The following is a 20,100-nucleotide window of genomic DNA, read 5'->3' on the forward strand; positions in this document are numbered from 1 at the left end:
TGCATTGTGCTTTGTATATTGATCTAAAATGTACTCTCATTCAAGTTCACATATTATATATTCATTTCTCATGTTAGGGATTCCATGTGCCATATTAGAAACGGCTTAATATTTATATGAATATTGGACACACAGTCAATGATGCCTCAATGAAAACCTTTGTAATAGAGAGCCGCAGGGATGACATATTTTTGTAGTCAGAACGCGGAAGTCCCAGACTTCCTGGTTCTTCACTGTTTCTGTCTATGGGATTTTTGAATGGGTTTTTGCCGCGATGCTTCAAATAAGGTCTCTGGGCAACGCAAGCTTAATCAAACGCGAACCAGTGTTCAGCCGGATAATCTTCACACATGAGGACCACTTTCATGAGTTTTGAAGCGTAAATGCGAGCCCTAGAAGTAAAAAGCTCGTGCTAAGCTAATCCAGAACTACACACACTGTCGCATAGTCTTCCCCGTCACGTCAGCACTCAACCTGGACTGTTGTTGATGTGTGCGCTGCTGTGCACCGATTACCCCGGGCTGAACCAGGTGAGGGAAAGAGAATTTCCGTGTTTGTCCTTTGAAGTGATGACGTTATTGACGTATAATATCCCCATCGACTCACAACAGTGTAGTCTCATTTAGCCGTTTGCTAGCTAGCCGCCCTTTTAACGGCACGTAAAAGCTTCAAAACTCATAAAAGTGGTCCTCATGTGTGAAGATGATATTACTAAACACTGGTTCGCGTTTGATTAAGCTTGCGTTGCCCAGAGACCTTATTAGAAGCATCGCACCAAAAACCCATTCAAAAATCCCATAGGCGAAAACAGTGAAGAACCAGGAGTGTTAGCATGGATGATTTCCGGACTCGTTCCTGCGGCTCTCTATGCACTAACTGTGGTAAAAGGTGACTAAGCACCTCAGTCTACAAGCACACACTAACACTAAGCAAAACAAAAAGGACCTGTTTACACATGGTTACAACAGAAATGTCATTCATCCATAAGCACAATCAGTTAGACTCTAGAGCATTGCTGTTTTAATGTGTTGTTTGTTTGCTGTGCACTTTTACATGACGTGTGCCGTCGCCCGTCGTTAACACATTGACTGCCAGCCGTTTTTTTCTTGCTGTAGGTAGCTTCTGCCAAGCCGTTTTTTTGAGGATTGTGGCTCATTTTACAAGCGCCGAGGATTATTTTCTGCTTGGAGTTTGTGAACATACAATATCTCAAAAGTACTAATAGAATGTGTACTTTCTCTGTCTAAAAGAGTTAGTTTGTAGAGTTAGTAGTTATGTAAGCATTATCAGTTGAATACAGCATGGTTTTAGCATCAGAACAAATATTCAGAGATAAACGGCTTTTTGTGAAATTCGATAGAGCTGTCACTTTAACCATTCATTTTTGGCTCTCTCTCTCTCTCTCTCTCTCTCCCTCCCCCTCTCGCTCTCTCTCTCTCTCTCTCTCTCCCTTCCCCTCGCTCTCCCTCCCTCTCTCTCTCTCTCTCTCTCTCTCTCCCTCCCTCTCGCTCTCCCTCCCTCTCTCTCTCTCTCCCTCCCTCTCGGGAGGGAGACGCACTAGGTTTAATCCTAGTGAGAGGGGGAGAGGGAGAGAGAGAGAGAGAGAGAGAGGGAGGGAGGGAGAGAGAGAGAGCGAGAGAGAGAGAGAGAGAGAGAGGGAGAGAGCGAGAGGCAGAGTTGCTTCAACTCCTCCCTCTTCTTGGGTGCAGCGGCCGTCACAGTCTCAGTGCTTTTGCTGCTCTCCTGTGCCTGTCTGCAGGCTGCTGTTTGAGGAAGTCGGCATGGACTCGCTCGCTTCTTGGGAGTTTTGGTTGAGAGAAGCTTTTGCGATTCTGGTCATATTTATGCTGCGTGTTTCAAAGTGTGTTCCACCTGTAATGTATTATGTAAATTTGCAATCCCGCATCGCCAGCAATCAGCGTGAAAACGAGAGCGTTTTCCCCCAACCATTTTCATGAGAATGTAATACTGTAAAATCGCCTCGCCATTTCCTTGAATGGCTTGCTCCCTTTTTCTTTGATTTCGCTCGTCTGGGGGAGCACTGTCAACACTTAGTGGGTCGGTAAAATAGATTATACACATTCAATACCTCCAATAATTGTACAGGAGACGTAAAAGGGATTGATCAACGCCCCACCGTCAAAAAAAAAAAAACGATTTTTTTGACGTATCCATACGTCCTTGGCAGTGAAGCGCTGGATTTTTTTTGACGTATGCATACGTCGCTGGCAGTTAACGTGTTAATAGAAAGTCTGTGGAAATGCATTAGCTCAGTGCACTGATTGAATTGGTGAACGGCTGATTGCACTGTTAGCATCAGTAATTGGAATTGTCCTGAAAACAACCCGATCATTGCGTCCCTAATCTTCATCCACTTCTAGTCATTGTGGAAATGTCTTTCGACGACGTCGACCTGTAGCAAAAATAGCCAAGCAGTTAAAGGAACACTCCGCCCATTTTCAACCAGCTTTGTATCATTAAAACATCAGTAGTATATCAGAAAACTGTAAGCGGTTTTGAAGTCTGTCATTTAATTTGACAGTTATTGAGTGTTAAAGTGTGGACCACACTAACTCAAATTAATAACTCATTAACTCAAATCAACTCTCAAACTGTAAACGGTTTTGAAGTCATTCATCTAGTTTGACAGTTATTGAGAGTTGATTTGAGTTAATGAGTTATTAATTTGAGTTAGTGTGGACCAGTGATGTCACTGGTCCACACTTTAACACTCAATAACTGTCAAATTAAATGACAGACTTCAAAACAGTTTACAGTTTTCTGATATACTACTGATGTTCTAATGATACAAAGCTGGTTGAAAATGGGCGGAGTGTTCCTTTAAATATATAGCATGCAGGACAGGTGCAAAAGCTGAATAACAACAACACTGATTGGCTGTGAGAAGAGCAGCTAAAATAAAATAAAGGTGCTGGATCTGTTATGGTGTTGTATTATCTCTCCCCAAAAGAATCTGCATTAAGTGAAAAAAGTATCCAAAGTTTGCATTGAAGGTCCTGACATTTTGTACACACCTTTGAAATCAATGCAGAGTGCAAACTGTATCGTCAGCTTTGTACATTTCAGTCGTGGGTGAAGAAGGACAATTGAGTGTACCGCCCAAATTCCAGAGGGATGTTTTATTTTTAAAATAGCCCCGCACACAAGCTATAAATGAGACTTCTTTATTTAAACCCTGACTGTGGGGTAGTGCATACTGTATAATGACATCACATGGTGCTTGACTGTGGGGTACTGTGTACTGTATAGACCAAATCACCGTGACGTCACCATGTAAACAACATTACTTCCGGGTACCACTTGGGGAAGGCGGCAGGTTTAAATGTGCGTGTTGTCAAATAAATGCTGTCAAACTCTCTCGTTGTTTTCGGCCGACTACTTTCAATTTAAATGTTCAAACGGTTGGTAAACATGCTTTTTCGACGTATCTAGCCTTTCTTCTGTGTTTGTTTTATGTAGTGTTAGCTAGCTAATAACGTGTTTACAACTGTCAAACTCGCTGTTTTTTTGCAGACTCGTTACAGACAGAGCTACTGACGCCACGTTAATTTAATTTAGCTTCAAGTCTACTCTGGTCTGGTCTGGTCCAACAGGTAAATTAGCTAGTCTGGTCTCCACTAACGTTAGTGAAAGTGTTGTTATGAATGATATTAAACAACAACACAACACAAATGAACCATTTTTGACTTCTTTGTCTGTTTTTGTCTTCAACACGTCAGTTTAGCCATTCACCGCCATTATAATGTGTGGACCCAGGGGTAACCGGAAGTAAATGTAAACATCCCCGCTGATTTGGTCTATAATGACATCACATGGTGCTTGACTGTGGGCTACTGCGTACTGTTTAATGACATCACATGGTGCTTGACTGTGGGGTACTGTATATAATGACATCACATGGTGCTTGACTGTGGGGTACTGTATATAATGACATCACATGGTGCTTGACTGTGGGGTACTGTATATAATGACATCACAGGGTGCTTGACTGTGGGGTACTGTATATAATGACATGACATGGTGCTTGACTGTGGGGTACTGTATATAATGACATCACATGGTGCTTGACTGTGGGGTACTGTATATAATGACATCACATGGTGCTTGACTGTGGGGTACTGTATATAATGACATCACATGGTGCTTGACTGTGGGGTACTGTATATAATGACATCACATGGTGCTTGACTGTCATCGTTAGGTGAAGGGAAGAAATGCAAATTGAACTTGCTTGATTAACCAATACTGTGTGGAGGGCCACACAGTATATTTTGAGAGACAAGACGAGGGCCGCAATTGGCCCCAGGGCCGGACTTTGGACATGCCTGTACTAGGGGGGTTGCACGACTCCAGATTTTTTCAAGTCCACCTTTCTACGAATAAAGTCGAGTCGACATCGACTAGTCCTCATGTGGTGCGGTGCCGGTGTCGGTGCAATTTCGGCTCGGCTACAAGATGGGCTCGGGGCACGCATTGTGATTGGCTGTACGTCGGGCACGTGGGATTAACGTGAGCAAAATGGCCGACGGCTTTAGATGAGCTAACGAGCTAAGCTACTGATCACTGATGTTATCAGACATGATAGACATTAAAAATATGAATCATACAAACATTCAATGATCATGATTCAAGTGTTACGGGACCATTTCTCATAAACATGAGCCTTACTTTTTTTTAATACAAATATTTTTGTGTGTGAAAAACATTAATGAGGGTTTCCAACTTCCAATCCATTTGGTGATCCAGTGCTGGGTGCCCTCGTTAATGTTTTGCTGGCACCTGTGTTACTTCCTGCCTTTTAGCCACTTATTATTAGCCATTTATTTATTTCAATTACAGTGTTGTCAAACTTTTTATTTATTCACAGGCGGGCCATAATATTTATAGCATGTTTGTTAGCAGTTATGACTCTCAATTTCATAATACACACTTCATTAATATGCTGCAGAGATTCAGCTTTTTGCAAACTGTCAAACCTCATTGACTTTTACTGGAAAGTCAATGGGGGAGCGAGCTGCTGCAAGGCAGACGGGGAAGTGGCTGTGGCGGTGCACTACACTACGTACGTGCTGCCTGCAGGCATCTGGCAGTTTACGACGCCAAGCGGAATGAAAAAGGACAGTGTAGTAAAGTGTGTTGTTGTGGGTGTTTCAAAGTGCCTGAGAGAGCAGGACATCAATACTGACTGACGGTGGTGGCTGGCTGCTTGATATGGGAGAAACATTTGAGTTGTGCGACGCGCTTTTTCAAATGATGAGCAGCAGCACAGAAGGCAGTGGAGGCGGAGGCTTTGTCGACAACGATGCGGGAGAGAAAGTGAACGTGCTCTAAAGTTCTTATCTGAAGCAGCGGAACTGACAGAAGTCAATGTCTGTGATTTTCCTACCTCGGCCCTGGGGGGGCGCCACCACCAGTGGGGTTTACAGTTGCCCCCAAAGCTCAAACAGGTTGTCTTTGCTTTGCTGCCAGAACATCACATCAAGTGCACTGAGTATATGCAGCACTGCTTTTCCATGTACTGCTGAGTCTCTCTTTATGTGCAAAACAATTCCCTCTGAGGGCTACAAACGATGTATTCTATTCTATCTTTGCCCAAAAGCCATATGCACAGAGAGCTGGTGGTGAAATGTTAATTAGTAGAAATAGCTGACATTGTCATCTACACACAAGTTGTGTTTCTAAACTTTCTATGTATGTGTGTGTGTTTGTGTTTGTGTCTCTGCATGTGTGTCTTTTAGGGATGTCACAATATATCGTCCCACAATATATCGCGATATCAAAACGTGACAATATGTATCGTTGAGATGAAATCTCATATCGCGAGAAAAAGAAGCTGAACATGGTGGCACTGATCTGCATCTGATTGCATGCTCGCTCTCCTTTTCTTTGCTTTGTTTGAACAGACGAGGGACGTTACAGACACGGAGGATGAAAATGGTGAAATGACTCAAATTAGTGTGGAGGATGCCCCCTCAACTTCCAAATCGATCGCAAAAAAATATTGTTAAAATGACGTATCGTATCGTTATCGTGAACCCTGTATCGTATCGTATCGTGAACTGAGTGTATCGTGACACCCCTAGTGTCTTTACTTGCTTGTTTGTGTTTCACTGTGTGTGTTTGTTTGTGTGTGTGTTTCTGTGTGTGTGTGTGTGTGTGTGTGTGTGTGTGTGTGTGTGTGTGTGTGTGCGTGTGCGTGTGCGTGTGTGTGTGCTAACATAATTACCTCCTCTCTGATTTGATAAGCAGAAGCTCCTGGCTCTCATATTGCCGAAGCTAATGCCACGGAGCATCAAAGACAGATAGAGAGAACACTGGATGCTCCCTGTTTGTCACACATCCTGTCTGAAGTGAATCCACTATGACGGCTCACATCGAAGCAGAAAGAGATGAGTTGCGACACACACCCACTTTGGCATCGTTAAACCCATGCACGTCGTAAAATATACAGCATTTTCTCTCAAATGTTTTGCAGATATCGGGGGATAATCTTGGTTGTTGGGACCCAGGTTTGCTCCTCCTTAAGACTGTTCCTGGATCAGTTCCAGTAGGTGCTGCAGTTTATTTGGCTACTGGTTGAAACTTTTAACGATTAATACTAATTGTAATTCTTTTTAATTGCTTTTTTAGGCTGTGTGCAACATTCGTTAATCTGTAATCGTTGTATCATACTGTATTTTCTAGCTCGGCGGCAGCTTTTCCGCTGTGTGTGGCCTCTGCTGAGAGAGAGAGAGAGAGAGAGAGAGAGAGAGAGAGAGAGAGAGAGAGAGAGAGAGAGAGAGAGAGAGAGAGAGAGAGAGAGAGAGAGAGAGAGAGAGAGAGAGAGAGAGAGAGAGAGAGGAGCATTAATTTTTTCATCTGCCAAGTTTCCAGTGCTCTAGTCAGCTCCTATAGACAGGCAAGAAGGGGGTGCAGGTGGGACACACACACACACACACACACACACCATTTCATCGGCTGCCTGCTGTTCAGTTCAACTGAGCATATTTTATTTTCACAGATAAAACACATTAATAAAACCAAACATTATTCCTAGTAAATTCTGCAATATAAATAATTAACCAAAACACAGGTCCATGCGCTCCTGGTTTAAAAAACATCACCACTTGCAGGCAGCATGGTGGTGTTGTGCGTTTCCTGTTTTAACAGTGACCATGCATTACCATGAGCGGAGGTCAGGCAGCATGGTGTTGTGTGTTTCCTGTTTTAACAGTGACCATGCATTACCATGAGCGGAGGTCAGGCAGCATGGTGTTGTGCGTTTCCTGTTTTAACAGTGACCATGCATTACCATGAGCGGAGGTCAGGCAGCATGGTGTTGTGTGTTTCCTGTTTTAACAGTGATCATGCATTACCATGAGCGGAGGTCAGGCAGCATGGTGGTGTTGTGCGTTTCCTGTTTTAACAGTGACCATGCATTACCATGAGCGGAGGTCAGGCAGCATGGTGTTGTGTGTTTCCTGTTTTAACAGTGACCATGCATTACCATGAGCGGAGGTCAGGCAGCATGGTGGTGTTGTGCGTTTCCTGTTTTAACAGTGACCATGCATTACCATGAGCGGAGGTCAGGCAGCATGGTGGTGTTGTGCGTTTCCTGTTTTAACAGTGACCATGCATTACCATGAGCGGAGGTCAGGCAGCATGGTGTTGTGTGTTTCCTGTTTTAACAGTGACCATGCATTACCATGAGCGGAGGTCAGGCAGCATGGTGTTGTGCGTTTCCTGTTTTAACAGTGACCATGCATTACCATGAGCGGAGGTCAGGCAGCATGGTGTTGTGTGTTTCCTGTTTTAACAGTGATCATGCATTACCATGAGCGGAGGTCAGGCAGCATGGTGGTGTTGTGCGTTTCCTGTTTTAACAGTGACCATGCATTACCATGAGCGGAGGTCAGGCAGCATGGTGTTGTGTGTTTCCTGTTTTAACAGTGACCATGCATTACCATGAGCGGAGGTCAGGCAGCATGGTGGTGTTGTGCGTTTCCTGTTTTAACAGTGACCATGCATTACCATGAGCGGAGGTCAGGCAGCATGGTGGTGTTGTGCGTTTCCTGTTTTAACAGTGACCATGCATTACCATGAGCGGAGGTCAGGCAGCATGGTGGTGTTGTGTGTTTCCTGTTTTAACAGTGACCATGCATTACCATGAGCGGAGGTCAGGCAGCATGGTGTTGTGCGTTTCCTGTTTTAACAGTGACCATGCATTACCATGAGCGGAGGTCAGGCAGCATGGTGGTGTTGTGCGTTTCCTGTTTTAACAGTGACCATGCATTACCATGAGCGGAGGTCAGGCAGCATGGTGGTGTTGTGCGTTTCCTGTTTTAACAGTGACCATGCATTACCATGAGCGGAGGTCAGGCAGCATGGTGTTGTGCGTTTCCTGTTTTAACAGTGACCATGCATTACCATGAGCGGAGGTCAGGCAGCATGGTGTGTGTTTCCTGTTTTAACAGTGACCATGCATTACCATGAGCGGAGGTCAGGCAGCATGGTGGTGTTGTGCGTTTCCTGTTTTAACAGTGACCATGCATTACCATGAGCGGAGGTCAGGCAGCATGGTGGTGTTGTGCGTTTCCTGTTTTAACAGTGACCATGCATTACCATGAGCGGAGGTCAGGCAGCATGGTGGTGTTGTGCGTTTCCTGTTTTAACAGTGACCATGCATTACCATGAGCGGAGGTCAGGCAGCATGGTGGTGTTGTGTGTTTCCTGTTTTAACAGTGACCATGCATTACCATGAGCGGAGGTCAGGCAGCATGGTGTTGTGTGTTTCCTGTTTTAACAGTGACCATGCATTACCATGAGCGGAGGTCAGGCAGCATGGTGTGTGTTTCCTGTTTTAACAGTGACCATGCATTACCATGAGCGGAGGTCAGGCAGCATGGTGGTGTTGTGCATTTCCTGTTTTAACAGTGACCATGCATTACCATGAGCGGAGGTCAGGCAGCATGGTGTTGTGTGTTTCCTGTTTTAACAGTGACCATGCATTACCATGAGCGGAGGTCAGGCAGCATGGTGGTGTTGTGTGTTTCCTGTTTTAACAGTGACCATGCATTACCATGAGCGGAGGTCAGGCAGCATGGTGGTGTTATCTGTTTCCTGTTTTAACAGTGACCATGCATTACCATGAGCGGAGGTCAGGCAGCATGGTGGTGTTGTGTTTCCTGTTTTAACAGTGACCATGCATTACCATGAGCGGAGGTCAGGCAGCATGGTGGTGTTGTGTTTCCTGTTTTAACAGTGTCCATGCATTACCATGAGCGGAGGTCAGGCAGCATGGTGGTGTTGTGCATTTCCTGTTTTAACAGTGACCATGCATTACCATGAGCGGAGGTCAGGCAGCATGGTGGTGTTGTGCGTTTCCTGTTTTAACAGTGACCATGCATTACCATGAGCGGAGGTCAGGCAGCATGGTGGTGTTGTGCGTTTCCTGTTTTAACAGTGACCATGCATTACCATGAGCGGAGGTCAGACAGCATGGTGTTGTTATCTGTTTCCTGTTTTAACAGTGACCATGCATTACCATGAGCGGAGGTCAGGCAGCATGGTGGTGTTGTGTGTTTCCTGTTTTAACAGTGACCATGCATTACCATGAGCGGAGGTCAGGCAGCATGGTGGTGTTGTGTGTTTCCTGTTTTAACAGTGACCATGCATTACCATGAGCGGAGGTCAGGCAGCATGGTGTGTGTTTCCTGTTTTAACAGTGACCATGCATTACCATGAGCGGAGGTCAGGCAGCATGGTGGTGTTGTGTGTTTCCTGTTTTAACAGTGACCATGCATTACCATGAGCGGAGGTCAGGCAGCATGGTGGTGTTGTGTGTTTCCTGTTTTAACAGTGACCATGCATTACCATGAGCGGAGGTCAGGCAGCATGGTGTTGTGTGTTTCCTGTTTTAACAGTGACCATGCATTACCATGAGCGGAGGTCAGGCAGCATGGTGGTGTTGTGTGTTTCCTGTTTTAACAGTGACCATGCATTACCATGAGCGGAGGTCAGGCAGCATGGTGGTGTTGTGTGTTTCCTGTTTTAACAGTGACCATGCATTACCATGAGCGGAGGTCAGGCAGCATGGTGTGTGTTTCCTGTTTTAACAGTGACCATGCATTACCATGAGCGGAGGTCAGGCAGCATGGTGGTGTTGTGTGTTTCCTGTTTTAACAGTGACCATGCATTACCATGAGCGGAGGTCAGGCAGCATGGTGGTGTTGTGTGTTTCCTGTTTTAACAGTGACCATGCATTACCATGAGCGGCAGAGGTGTCTGCTTTGTGTCAGTACTTAATGGATGTGCTGCTATCAATAGCAGCAGCCTGGTAATGGCTTCCCCGGGAACAATACTACCTGAAACAACACGTCCCTGTGGACCGCAGGATTTAGTCTCATACCAGCAAGCAGAAGATGTGGAGAGCATCACTTTGAATCGTTCATGTATCAGTACAGTACAGTACAGTACAGTTCACTACAGTACAGTACAGTTCACTACAGTACAGTACAGTACAGTTCACTACAGTACAGTTCACTACAGTACAGTACAGTTCACTACAGTACACTACAGTACACTACAGTTCACTACAGTACACTACAGTTCACTACAGTACAGTACACTACAGTACAGTTCACTACAGTACAGTACAGTACACTACAGTACAGTACACTACAGTTCACTACAGTACACTACAGTTCACTACAGTACAGTACAGTTCACTACAGTACAGTTCACTACAGTACAGTTCACTACAGTACACTACAGTTCACTACAGTACAGTACAGTACAGTACACTACAGTACAGTTCACTACAGTACAGTTCACTACAGTACACTACAGTTCACTACACTACAGTACAGTACACTACAGTACAGTTCACTACAGTACAGTACAGTACAGTACACTACAGTACAGTTCACTACAGTACAGTACAGTACACTACAGTACAGTTCACTACAGTACAGTACAGTACAGTTCACTACAGTACAGTACACTACAGTACAGTTCACTACAGTACAGTACAGTACAGTACAGTTCACTACAGTACAGTTCAGTACAGTACAGTACAGTTCACTACAGTACAGTACAGTACAGTACACTACAGTACAGTTCACTACAGTACAGTACAGTACAGTACACTACAGTACAGTTCACTACAGTACAGTACAGGACACTACAGTACAGTACACTACAGTACAGTACAGTACAGTACAGTACAGTACACTACAGTACAGTTCACTACAGTACACTACAGTACAGTTCACTACAGTACAGTTCACTACAGTACACTACAGTTCACTACAGTACACTACAGTTCACTACAGTACAGTACAGTTCACTACAGTACAGTTCACTCTAGTACAGTACAGTACACTACAGTACAGTTCACTACAGTATAGTTCACTACAGTACAGTTCACTACAGTACAGTACAGTTCACTACAGTACACTACACTACAGTACAGTTCACTATAGTACAGTACAGTACACTACAGTACAGTTCACTACAGTACAGTTCACTACAGTACAGTACAGTTCACTACAGTACACTACAGTACAGTTCAGTACAGATCACTACAGTACACTACAGTTCAGTACAGTACAGTACAGTACAGTTCACTACAGTACAGTACAGTACAGTACACTACAGTACAGTTCACTACAGTTCAGTACAGTACAGTACACTACAGTACAGTTCACTACAGTACAGTACAGTACACTACAGTACAGTTCACTACAGTACAGTTCACTACAGTACAGTACAGTACAGTTCACTACAGTTCACTACAGTACAGTACCGTACAGTACACTACAGTACAGTTCACTACAGTACAGTACAGTACACTACAGTACAGTTCACTACAGTACAGTACAGTACAGTTCACTACAGTACAGTTCACTACAGTACAGTACAGTACAGTTCACTACAGTACAGTTCACTACAGTACAGTACAGTACAGTACACTACAGTACAGTACAGTACAGTACAGTTCACTACAGTACAGTACAGTTCACTACAGTACAGTACACTACAGTACAGTACAGTACAGTACAGTACAGTACACTACAGTACAGTTCACTACAGTACAGTACAGTACAGTTCACTACAGTACAGTACAGTTCACTACAGTACAGTTCACTACAGTTCACTACAGTACAGTACAGTACAGTTCACTACAGTACAGTACAGTACAGTTCACTACAGTACAGTACAGTACAGTTCACTACAGTCCACTACAGTACAGTACAGTTCACTACAGTACAGTTCACTACAGTACAGTACAGTACAGTTCACTACAGTTCACTACAGTACAGTACAGTTCACTACAGTACAGTACAGTACAGTTCACTACAGTTCACTACAGTACAGTTCACTACAGTACAGTACAGTACAGTACACTACAGTACAGTTCACTACAGTACACTACAGTACAGTTCACTACAGTTCACTACAGTACAGTACAGTTCACTACAGTACAGTACAGTACAGTTCACTACAGTTCACTACAGTACAGTACAGTACAGTTCACTACAGTACAGTACAGTTGACTACAGTTCACTACAGTACAGTACAGTACAGTTCACTACAGTTCACTACAGTACAGTACAGTACACTACAGTACAGTTCACTACAGTACAGTACAGTTCAGTACACTACAGTACAGTACAGTTCAGTACACTACATTACAGTACAGTACAGTTGACTACAGTTCACTACAGTACAGTACAGTACAGTTCACTACAGTTCACTACAGTACAGTACAGTACAGTTCACTACAGTACAGTACAGTTGACTACAGTTCACTACAGTACAGTACAGTACAGTTCACTACAGTTCACTACAGTACAGTACACTACAGTACAGTACAGTTCACTACAGAACAGTTGGATGGGAGGATGTAGATTTAGGTGGACCCAGTGGGAATCAAACCCTGAAACCAGGCATTAAAAACTGTCTTTAACGGTGATTAGGCCTGCCCACCTAGCCGGTAAGCAATCGCATTTACCCACAATACATCCAAATACAAGGCTGGATTGACAGCTAAACTAACCAATGACTTCATGACTGACATTTCATCTGACAAATGACAGCTCACGGATCGCACCGTAACACACTAGTGCAGAAGTTATTGTTAATGAGAGCCAAAGCCACGCCCACTTCTGAGAGTTTGTCTTTTCGTAAAATGCGTATAAAAATAGTTTGACTTAGTCAAACCAAGCGACTCAGCTATATTTGGAATCACGAGAGACCACAGAACATTTCACTCGGACCAAAAACGAGGAGGGGAAATCATAGGACAATGCACAATTTGAATAAACAATACTCTTAATAAACAGCTGTTGGCAATGTACTGTAACTTGCATTTGTGGGAGCGTTTTGTTGTAATGTTTGGTGGTGTGTTTTCTTATCCTCGCAGATAACTGGCCAAACATAGTTAAGGTGAAGTGCCGTCAAGACACTTCCCCCGCAGCGAGAAAGAATTTTATAGCAGAAAATATTTCAACTGATGTCAGTCCCTCAGAATCAAAGAGTAGGTCTTCTTTCTACAAATCCATTCTAGAAGAGGAAGATATATCCATTTCTCTATGGAAAGAAGCCTGCTAGACCATAATGCAGCCAAAACATGTTACTATGTTTTGAGTATGTTTTGAGCAGCACTTCTTTTTTCTTCTCTTTTAAACTAATCAAACAAAATTAACTCTTTGTAGGGGTTATTAATCTACAAGTCTACCTTCCATTGCTATTCTAAAAGTTTACATAAAAAATGCCAGCAGCTTTAGCTACAAAATCCTTCAGGATACTTTTGGACCCAATTTTAATCTTCTTGCGATCGACCTTTTGTTCCTGACCCAATCTTTTATAAGGCATTTAGCTTTTAGCCATTTTGTTGCGTTGTTAGGCATTTTCAATTTATGCTTATTTGTACACAAACTCCTGTAGTTTGGCTCCACTTATCATTGATGTGGTTTATTAGAGGAGACAGTCAAGGCCACGGTGACATCCTTGAGCTGGAAAAATCTGTATGCATCTAAAGAAAGATTATGTGAATGTGATACCTGAATTGGCACGGTTTTGAGTTTCATTTGTGTGTGAGGAGGATGACTTTTGACTAACTCCACTTTGCTGCCAATAGAAAATGTAACAGACAACTCTTGTGGACACACACACACACAACACACCCACACACACACACGCACGCGCACACACACACACACACACACACACACACACACACACACACACGCACACGCACACACACACACACAGCCTCGTTAGACTCAGAGTGATGCTGAAGGAAGTGATTAGGCTGCTGGTTTCCTGTCCATGTTGTCAGCAGTGTGGTTGTATTGTCGCAGGGGAAACACACTGTAAGGAGAATGCTAGTCTGGCTGGATATGCTCCTACATTGTGAAGTGTTTTATTAGCAGACACACCTTTTATTAGAGACGGGGGTGGCAGACCGCAACACAGGAGGGAATATTGATCACATAGTAAGTCAAAACCTGTTTGATACGGAAAATGTTCACATCAAAGATTTCAACAATTGTATCATATTATTGTAGCGTATCATTTGCTGTTGAAATGTACTTTGGTTGTATGTGTGTATGCTGTATACTTGTGGTTGTGCTTACCAAGTGATTAGGAAAAGTAGTGTACCTTGTTGGGGGGCAGATTGTCTGGTGGCATCATGTTAAGAGATGTCCTTACGTTGTTGTGAGAGTGCTGCTCAAGGGAAGTGGTCTGGCTGTGCTCGATCAGTAGAAACCTGTGAGTTATGTCGTGGGACTCGGGAGTTTGACTTTTTATCTGGTTTTTACAAAGCATAATATTCTGCTATTGTTCTATATTACAAACAAATTATTCACAATGACTGAACCATCTGCGACTGGTCTAGCAGGTTTTTATCCTCTCTAGAAGTCGACCCACACACACACACACAATGAATGGAAAATTCACCTGCACATGTTTTTTTTATATTTTTTATTTCTTTGTATACATTTTAATTTCTGTTTAACCCGTTTGCTTTTAAAATGTGCAAATAAACAAACAAACAAACAATAATTTGTACTGAGTATCAAGTCAAATACCGGACTCTGTGTCCACATCACAGACAAAAGAAACAGTCTGGTAGCTTTTGTTGATGTTGTTTGCAGCCATACATGGTGGTACACTGAGGTAGTGATGACACTAGCAGCAGCAGCAGATGGAAAACAGCGTCAGCTTACTGCCCCAGTACTTCTGATTCTTCCATCAGGTATCAGGAAGTGGTTAACCTTCATGGAGGATGTTAGACTGAGGTCTACAACGGCTCACGAAGCAGATGGAAACTTTCGACGACGTCACGGCAACGTTCACTCGCACAGCCATCTACACCATCGATGGTTCTGTCTGTGTGTGTGTCCTTCGCATATCTCGAGATCGAGATCGTCGGATCGACTTCAAACTCGGGGAAGTGCGCATAGGGGGACCTAGCGCAGTTCCGTGCCAAACTTCATGCAATTCGGCAATGCATGGCGCCACCTACTGGCAACACAAAAAAGTGTTTTATCTCAAGAACCGTTAGTCTGATCAACTTCAAACTTGGGGGAGTGCACTGCTGGGAACGCAACATAGTTCGCTGCCAAATCTCGTGCAGTTCGGGCAGAGTGCCACCTACTGGCAGCAACACCAAAAGCAATTTATTCCAAGAACCGTTTGCCCGATTGACTTCAAACTTGGGGAGTGCGCTGCTGGGAACCCGACGGAGTGCAGTGTTGAATTTCGTGCAATTCGGACATGTGCATAGTCATAGCGCTGCGCTACCTACTGGCAACACAAAAATGGTTTATCTCAAGAACCCTCTCAATTGGGGGGGGGGAGCGGTGCAAGCAGGGGGCAGGATGGGAGCTGAAGAGTGGGAGAGCATGATGCTGTTTGGGGAGGGAGGGGAACGGGCACTGCACTAGTTTAGATGAAACAGAGACATCACCGAACCCGCAAATTCTCATAAGTAAATCTGTCCTCCTCTTACCTGTCAGCCATCTTGAGTTGACAATCTGGTATCTTTGAAAGGCGTTGTCTGAAAATGTTGCATTTGACGTGAATATAGAATTGCTCGACGTGATGCCTGTGAGTGTTTGAAGGAACGGAAATGTGATTTATATCTACGTCTTTTGGCATCTCAGTGAATAGACAATGCTCTCTCAAGAAACAGAAAATGGAAATATTTGATATGTAGCAAAAAAGGTGCCGTTCAGCTTATCTAAATAATGGGTCACACTGTATGTACCGTAATTACTATTGTTTTGGCCCTTGTACTCTTTATTTTAGCGGTGATTTTTTTAATTCTACCTCATTACTATTCACAGGTATATTTCATCCCTGTGAATGGTAATGAATAATAATTGATTGATAATTAATTTAATTGATCCTTGGAAAAACTGGTAGAGGTTTGGTTACTTGCTCAAGGACACTTCAGAAGGGTGGGTGGGTGCTTTCTGACACGGTGTCTTTAACTCAGCCACCCTGCCACCAAAGGGCATTAGACAAAATGTCGACTGGAAAATGTCAACGTGTCCCCCCAGTGCATGCGGCTGAGGATTTACTGGGAGTTTTAGGTGGCATATAACTACTTCCACATTTGACGTACTGATTTATTTATTAAACTGCCTAGTACTGAAGGTTTGTGGTAGATACTTTTTATGAGCAGTTTGTACAGTTTGTGCTTGTGAACAGCAAAATTGATGGGTCAGCTTCTCTCTCTCTCTCTCTCTCTCTCTCTCTCCGTATCGCTCTCTGTATTTCTATCCTTCCTCCTCTGTTTCACAGGAAGTTTGCTGCTACTGCTGCTGCCGAAAGGAGGATGATGAAGAAGATGGGAGGAGGCCACGGCCGAAGGTGCAGTCCTCGCTAGAACTGTACGTTCTCCCCTAACTCCCACACCGCTCCACCCCCCCACCCACCGGCTGCCAGAGTTGCTCCTCTGACATCATGGCCAACCACCTGGAGCTGATCCAGGAGCTGCAGCAGCTGGACAAAGTGCCCAGTCTGGAGAGGCTGCGGACGGCCCAGAAGCGCCGGACCCAGCAGCTGAAGAGATGGGCCGTCTACGAGAAGGAGATGCAAAACAAGAAACGCAAGGCCGACAAGAGGGCGCGAAACGCCAACAACTACCAGCACCCGGGCAAGAGGCACGTGTCGTTTGCCGCCAGCGTGGCACTTCTGGAGGCGTCGGCCAGGAACGACCCGGATGAAGGTAGGGCGTAATAAGCAGCATGCACACAGTTCTCCACAGCACCGAGTCAGTGCCGCGGATCATGAGTGAGCTCTGTCAGGCCCGTTTGACCCTGTATTGGACATGGTGATGAAGAAGACGCAAGCCAATGTGCAAATGGTACAACCGACGGCCACGCGAAAGACAACAATCGCAGGTTTATACTTTATATACTCACTGTAACGAAAGAAAATGTGTTCTTGTGTGTGGGTTCTTTTCGTGAGCTCAGAGTCGAGCACAGTCTAGTCTCACTTGCCAGACTCTCCCTACAACGGGGGGAGAGTCTGGCTGTACTGGCTGGCACTCTGGTATAGTGGGGGGCAGGGGGTAATGGGGGGGGGGTAAAGGCTCTGTTTACCTTTACAATCAAACACCGAAAGTACCAAGCAGGCACATTCCAGATCCAATCGTTTTCAGCGTGTAGCAATGAGCTAGCATTGTTGATGATGTTGCTTCACAGCGGCGCAGGCATTTGAGATCGACAGATTCAACACGCACAGCGGCAGAGGCATTTCAGACAGACAGATTCATGACGGAGGGAGCGGAAAGGAAATCCATATATGGTCGCAGCCGGTCAGTCAGAGCGCGTCAGAACCAATGGCAGAGCTTGCACGGAGCGGAAAGGGATTTTCTTCCGCTGCCCACTGAAATGGACGCCACCAATGGCAGATCTTATAGATCTTATTCGCTAACCCTGGACGCACCATATTGTTGACATACCGTCCTGCAGCTGACAACTAGTAACAGCCTTATTGTCGTTTCTGTTCCATTACAAAACAGCGATGGTAATGACGGCAATAAAAACCCCACAGTTGTTGTTTGTAGGCTGCCGTTAATGCCTGTAATAATAAACAAAAGAACGAGGTGAACAGACTTTGCTGCGAGGAGCTGTCAGAAAGTTTCACCTGTCTCTCCCAACTATCCACACACCTCTCCTGTGCTGCGGACGTATCCTCCGTCTCGCTCCCTTCACGTCTGTGGACGGTAGAGATAGAAACAAACCACGGGGACTTTATTGCTGTCATTACTACAGCCGCGTGTAACGCAGGTCACCATCCGAACACAATTGGAACGATACAGGTAACGCTAACAGCGGCTAGCTTCCTATAAACGCTGCTCCGCATAGGCTGTCACTTAAAAGCTGCAGCGCTATGTCGACAATATGGCGGCGGTGGGTACGTGCCCATACGTGAGTGACGTCAATCGAATAAGGTCTATACCAGCAGTCTGTTTTCCATGCAGCCAGACTTCTCTGCCGGCAGGGAGGTAAGTCTGGCAAGCGAGACTAAGCACAGTTCAAACCTGTACAACAGATTTGAATAATTATGCCAATTCTAGCTTCACCCCACTACTTCAGTTTGGATATCAAAATGCCAAGGTCAGTAACACAATTAGACTGGTCTGGCCCACTTAAACCGGCAGCGGAAGTCACTCCATTCTAACTGAATTTGTTAGGAGAGTGATTTATCATAGGGAAGTAATGGAGTTGTCACGCCGAGATGAAACTCCGCCAGTCTTATAATTAACATTTCTTCGGATTGGTGCCCCCTATTTGGAGATAATAATAACTGTTTCCCACCAGCACAAACAGTCCCGCCATGCTGTCTCATTGCTAACAATGTGTCAGTGATGCAGGAATTATCATAGGCTACTTACTATCTGTTGGATACGACATTTCATTTACAGTAGCTTCACTGTTGGCTGACATTTGAAGGAACTCTTGTTTTAATTGCGACAAATACAGCCCGAGGCTGTGCTAACTGTACATTCTCTGCTAATGTAAGCTGTCTTTTAAAGATAAGCTTATGCCTTTTCACATGATTCTTACAGCGGCCGAGCAAAGGTAGCTACACTACACACACACATGCACTGACTTATATAAGCTCCTGTTGGAAGTCACAGGATTTGTGGAGTCTGGACCCTCTATTGGATTTTACATTGGTGTGTAACCTAAATTAAGATTAGATACAACCAGCAGGCCATAAAACGATATCACCTAATTGGATAAAACGGAGCAGTTCTTTCCAAATGGCATACTATTCTCTCTCCAAAAAAAAAAATCCTTTCACCAGATATGTCGGTGCAATTTGCCAAGACTGTTGCGGCTTATTACGGACAGATGGAAGGGTTGTTGTTGTTGTGGTGGTGTGTAAGGTTTGGAATGGTTTTATTGAAAAGGTTTTTGCTGTACTCTACTGTGCTATCGTCCCCATCGAGTCTGCTGAGCCATGCACTTAGACTTTCAACGCAGTTTGTTGATGATGATCGTGTTATTAATCTTGATTGGTTTGAAATGACACAGATCAGGGTTAGGTCAGGTCTGGATCCAGATCACACAACACCTCCTCATTTAGTCAGTGGGCTCGATTTTTAAAGGATCTGTATTCTTCTGAGTACTTGTAGCTCTACAAAGTGGATACTGTCAGTCTAGGATGTTTTGACAGGGTGTGTGTGTGGGGGGGGGTGTTCTTTCCAGGCAGCGGTACGCCGCTTGTCAGGAAGGAAGCTAAATATTGCTCCAAATTTAGGCTAAATTCACGCCAACCTACGAATAGGGGAAACACTAGAGTGATCAGGTTGTCTTTGTGCGTGCTCAGTGTAATGGGACATGTGTCAGTTATTTGCATCAATCCGGTCTGCCAAGGAACAGCTTTTGTGTACAATTTCTACAGCACAAATTCTTCGGGAGCAGGAAAACATACTGTAGGTCGTAAATAGTAGGTTGCATTCTCTGTGGCCACAAAATATGTTTTATGATCTATTTGGCTTTTGCAGCAGTTAGAATGAAAAATAATCCAATTTTGTAAGGTTACCTGGGCTTGTTATGGTTTCATATT

At 44.3% G+C, this 20,100-nt stretch overlaps 1 protein-coding gene across 2 annotated transcripts in view; it reads left to right on the plus strand.

The window, feature by feature from the left end:
* ppp1r16b (protein phosphatase 1, regulatory subunit 16B) overlaps positions 1-20,100 on the plus strand; it is a 119,535-nt gene that overhangs the window by 25,121 nt on the left and 74,314 nt on the right. The window contains exon 2 of one of the 2 annotated variants that reach the window (XM_083661083.1): positions 16,819-17,245. In XM_083661083.1, coding sequence (XP_083517209.1) covers positions 16,981-17,245 — 265 coding nt within the window. In that variant the 5' untranslated portion in view covers positions 16,819-16,980. Of the gene's footprint in view, positions 1-16,818; positions 17,246-20,100 lie in introns of those variants that run through there. The other variant, XM_083661084.1, reaches the window with a different exon arrangement.

The sequence above is a fragment of the Poromitra crassiceps genome (genome assembly GCF_964638095.1).
Source record: "Poromitra crassiceps genome assembly, chromosome: 25".
Taxonomy (NCBI): Eukaryota; Metazoa; Chordata; class Actinopteri; order Beryciformes; family Melamphaidae; genus Poromitra; species Poromitra crassiceps.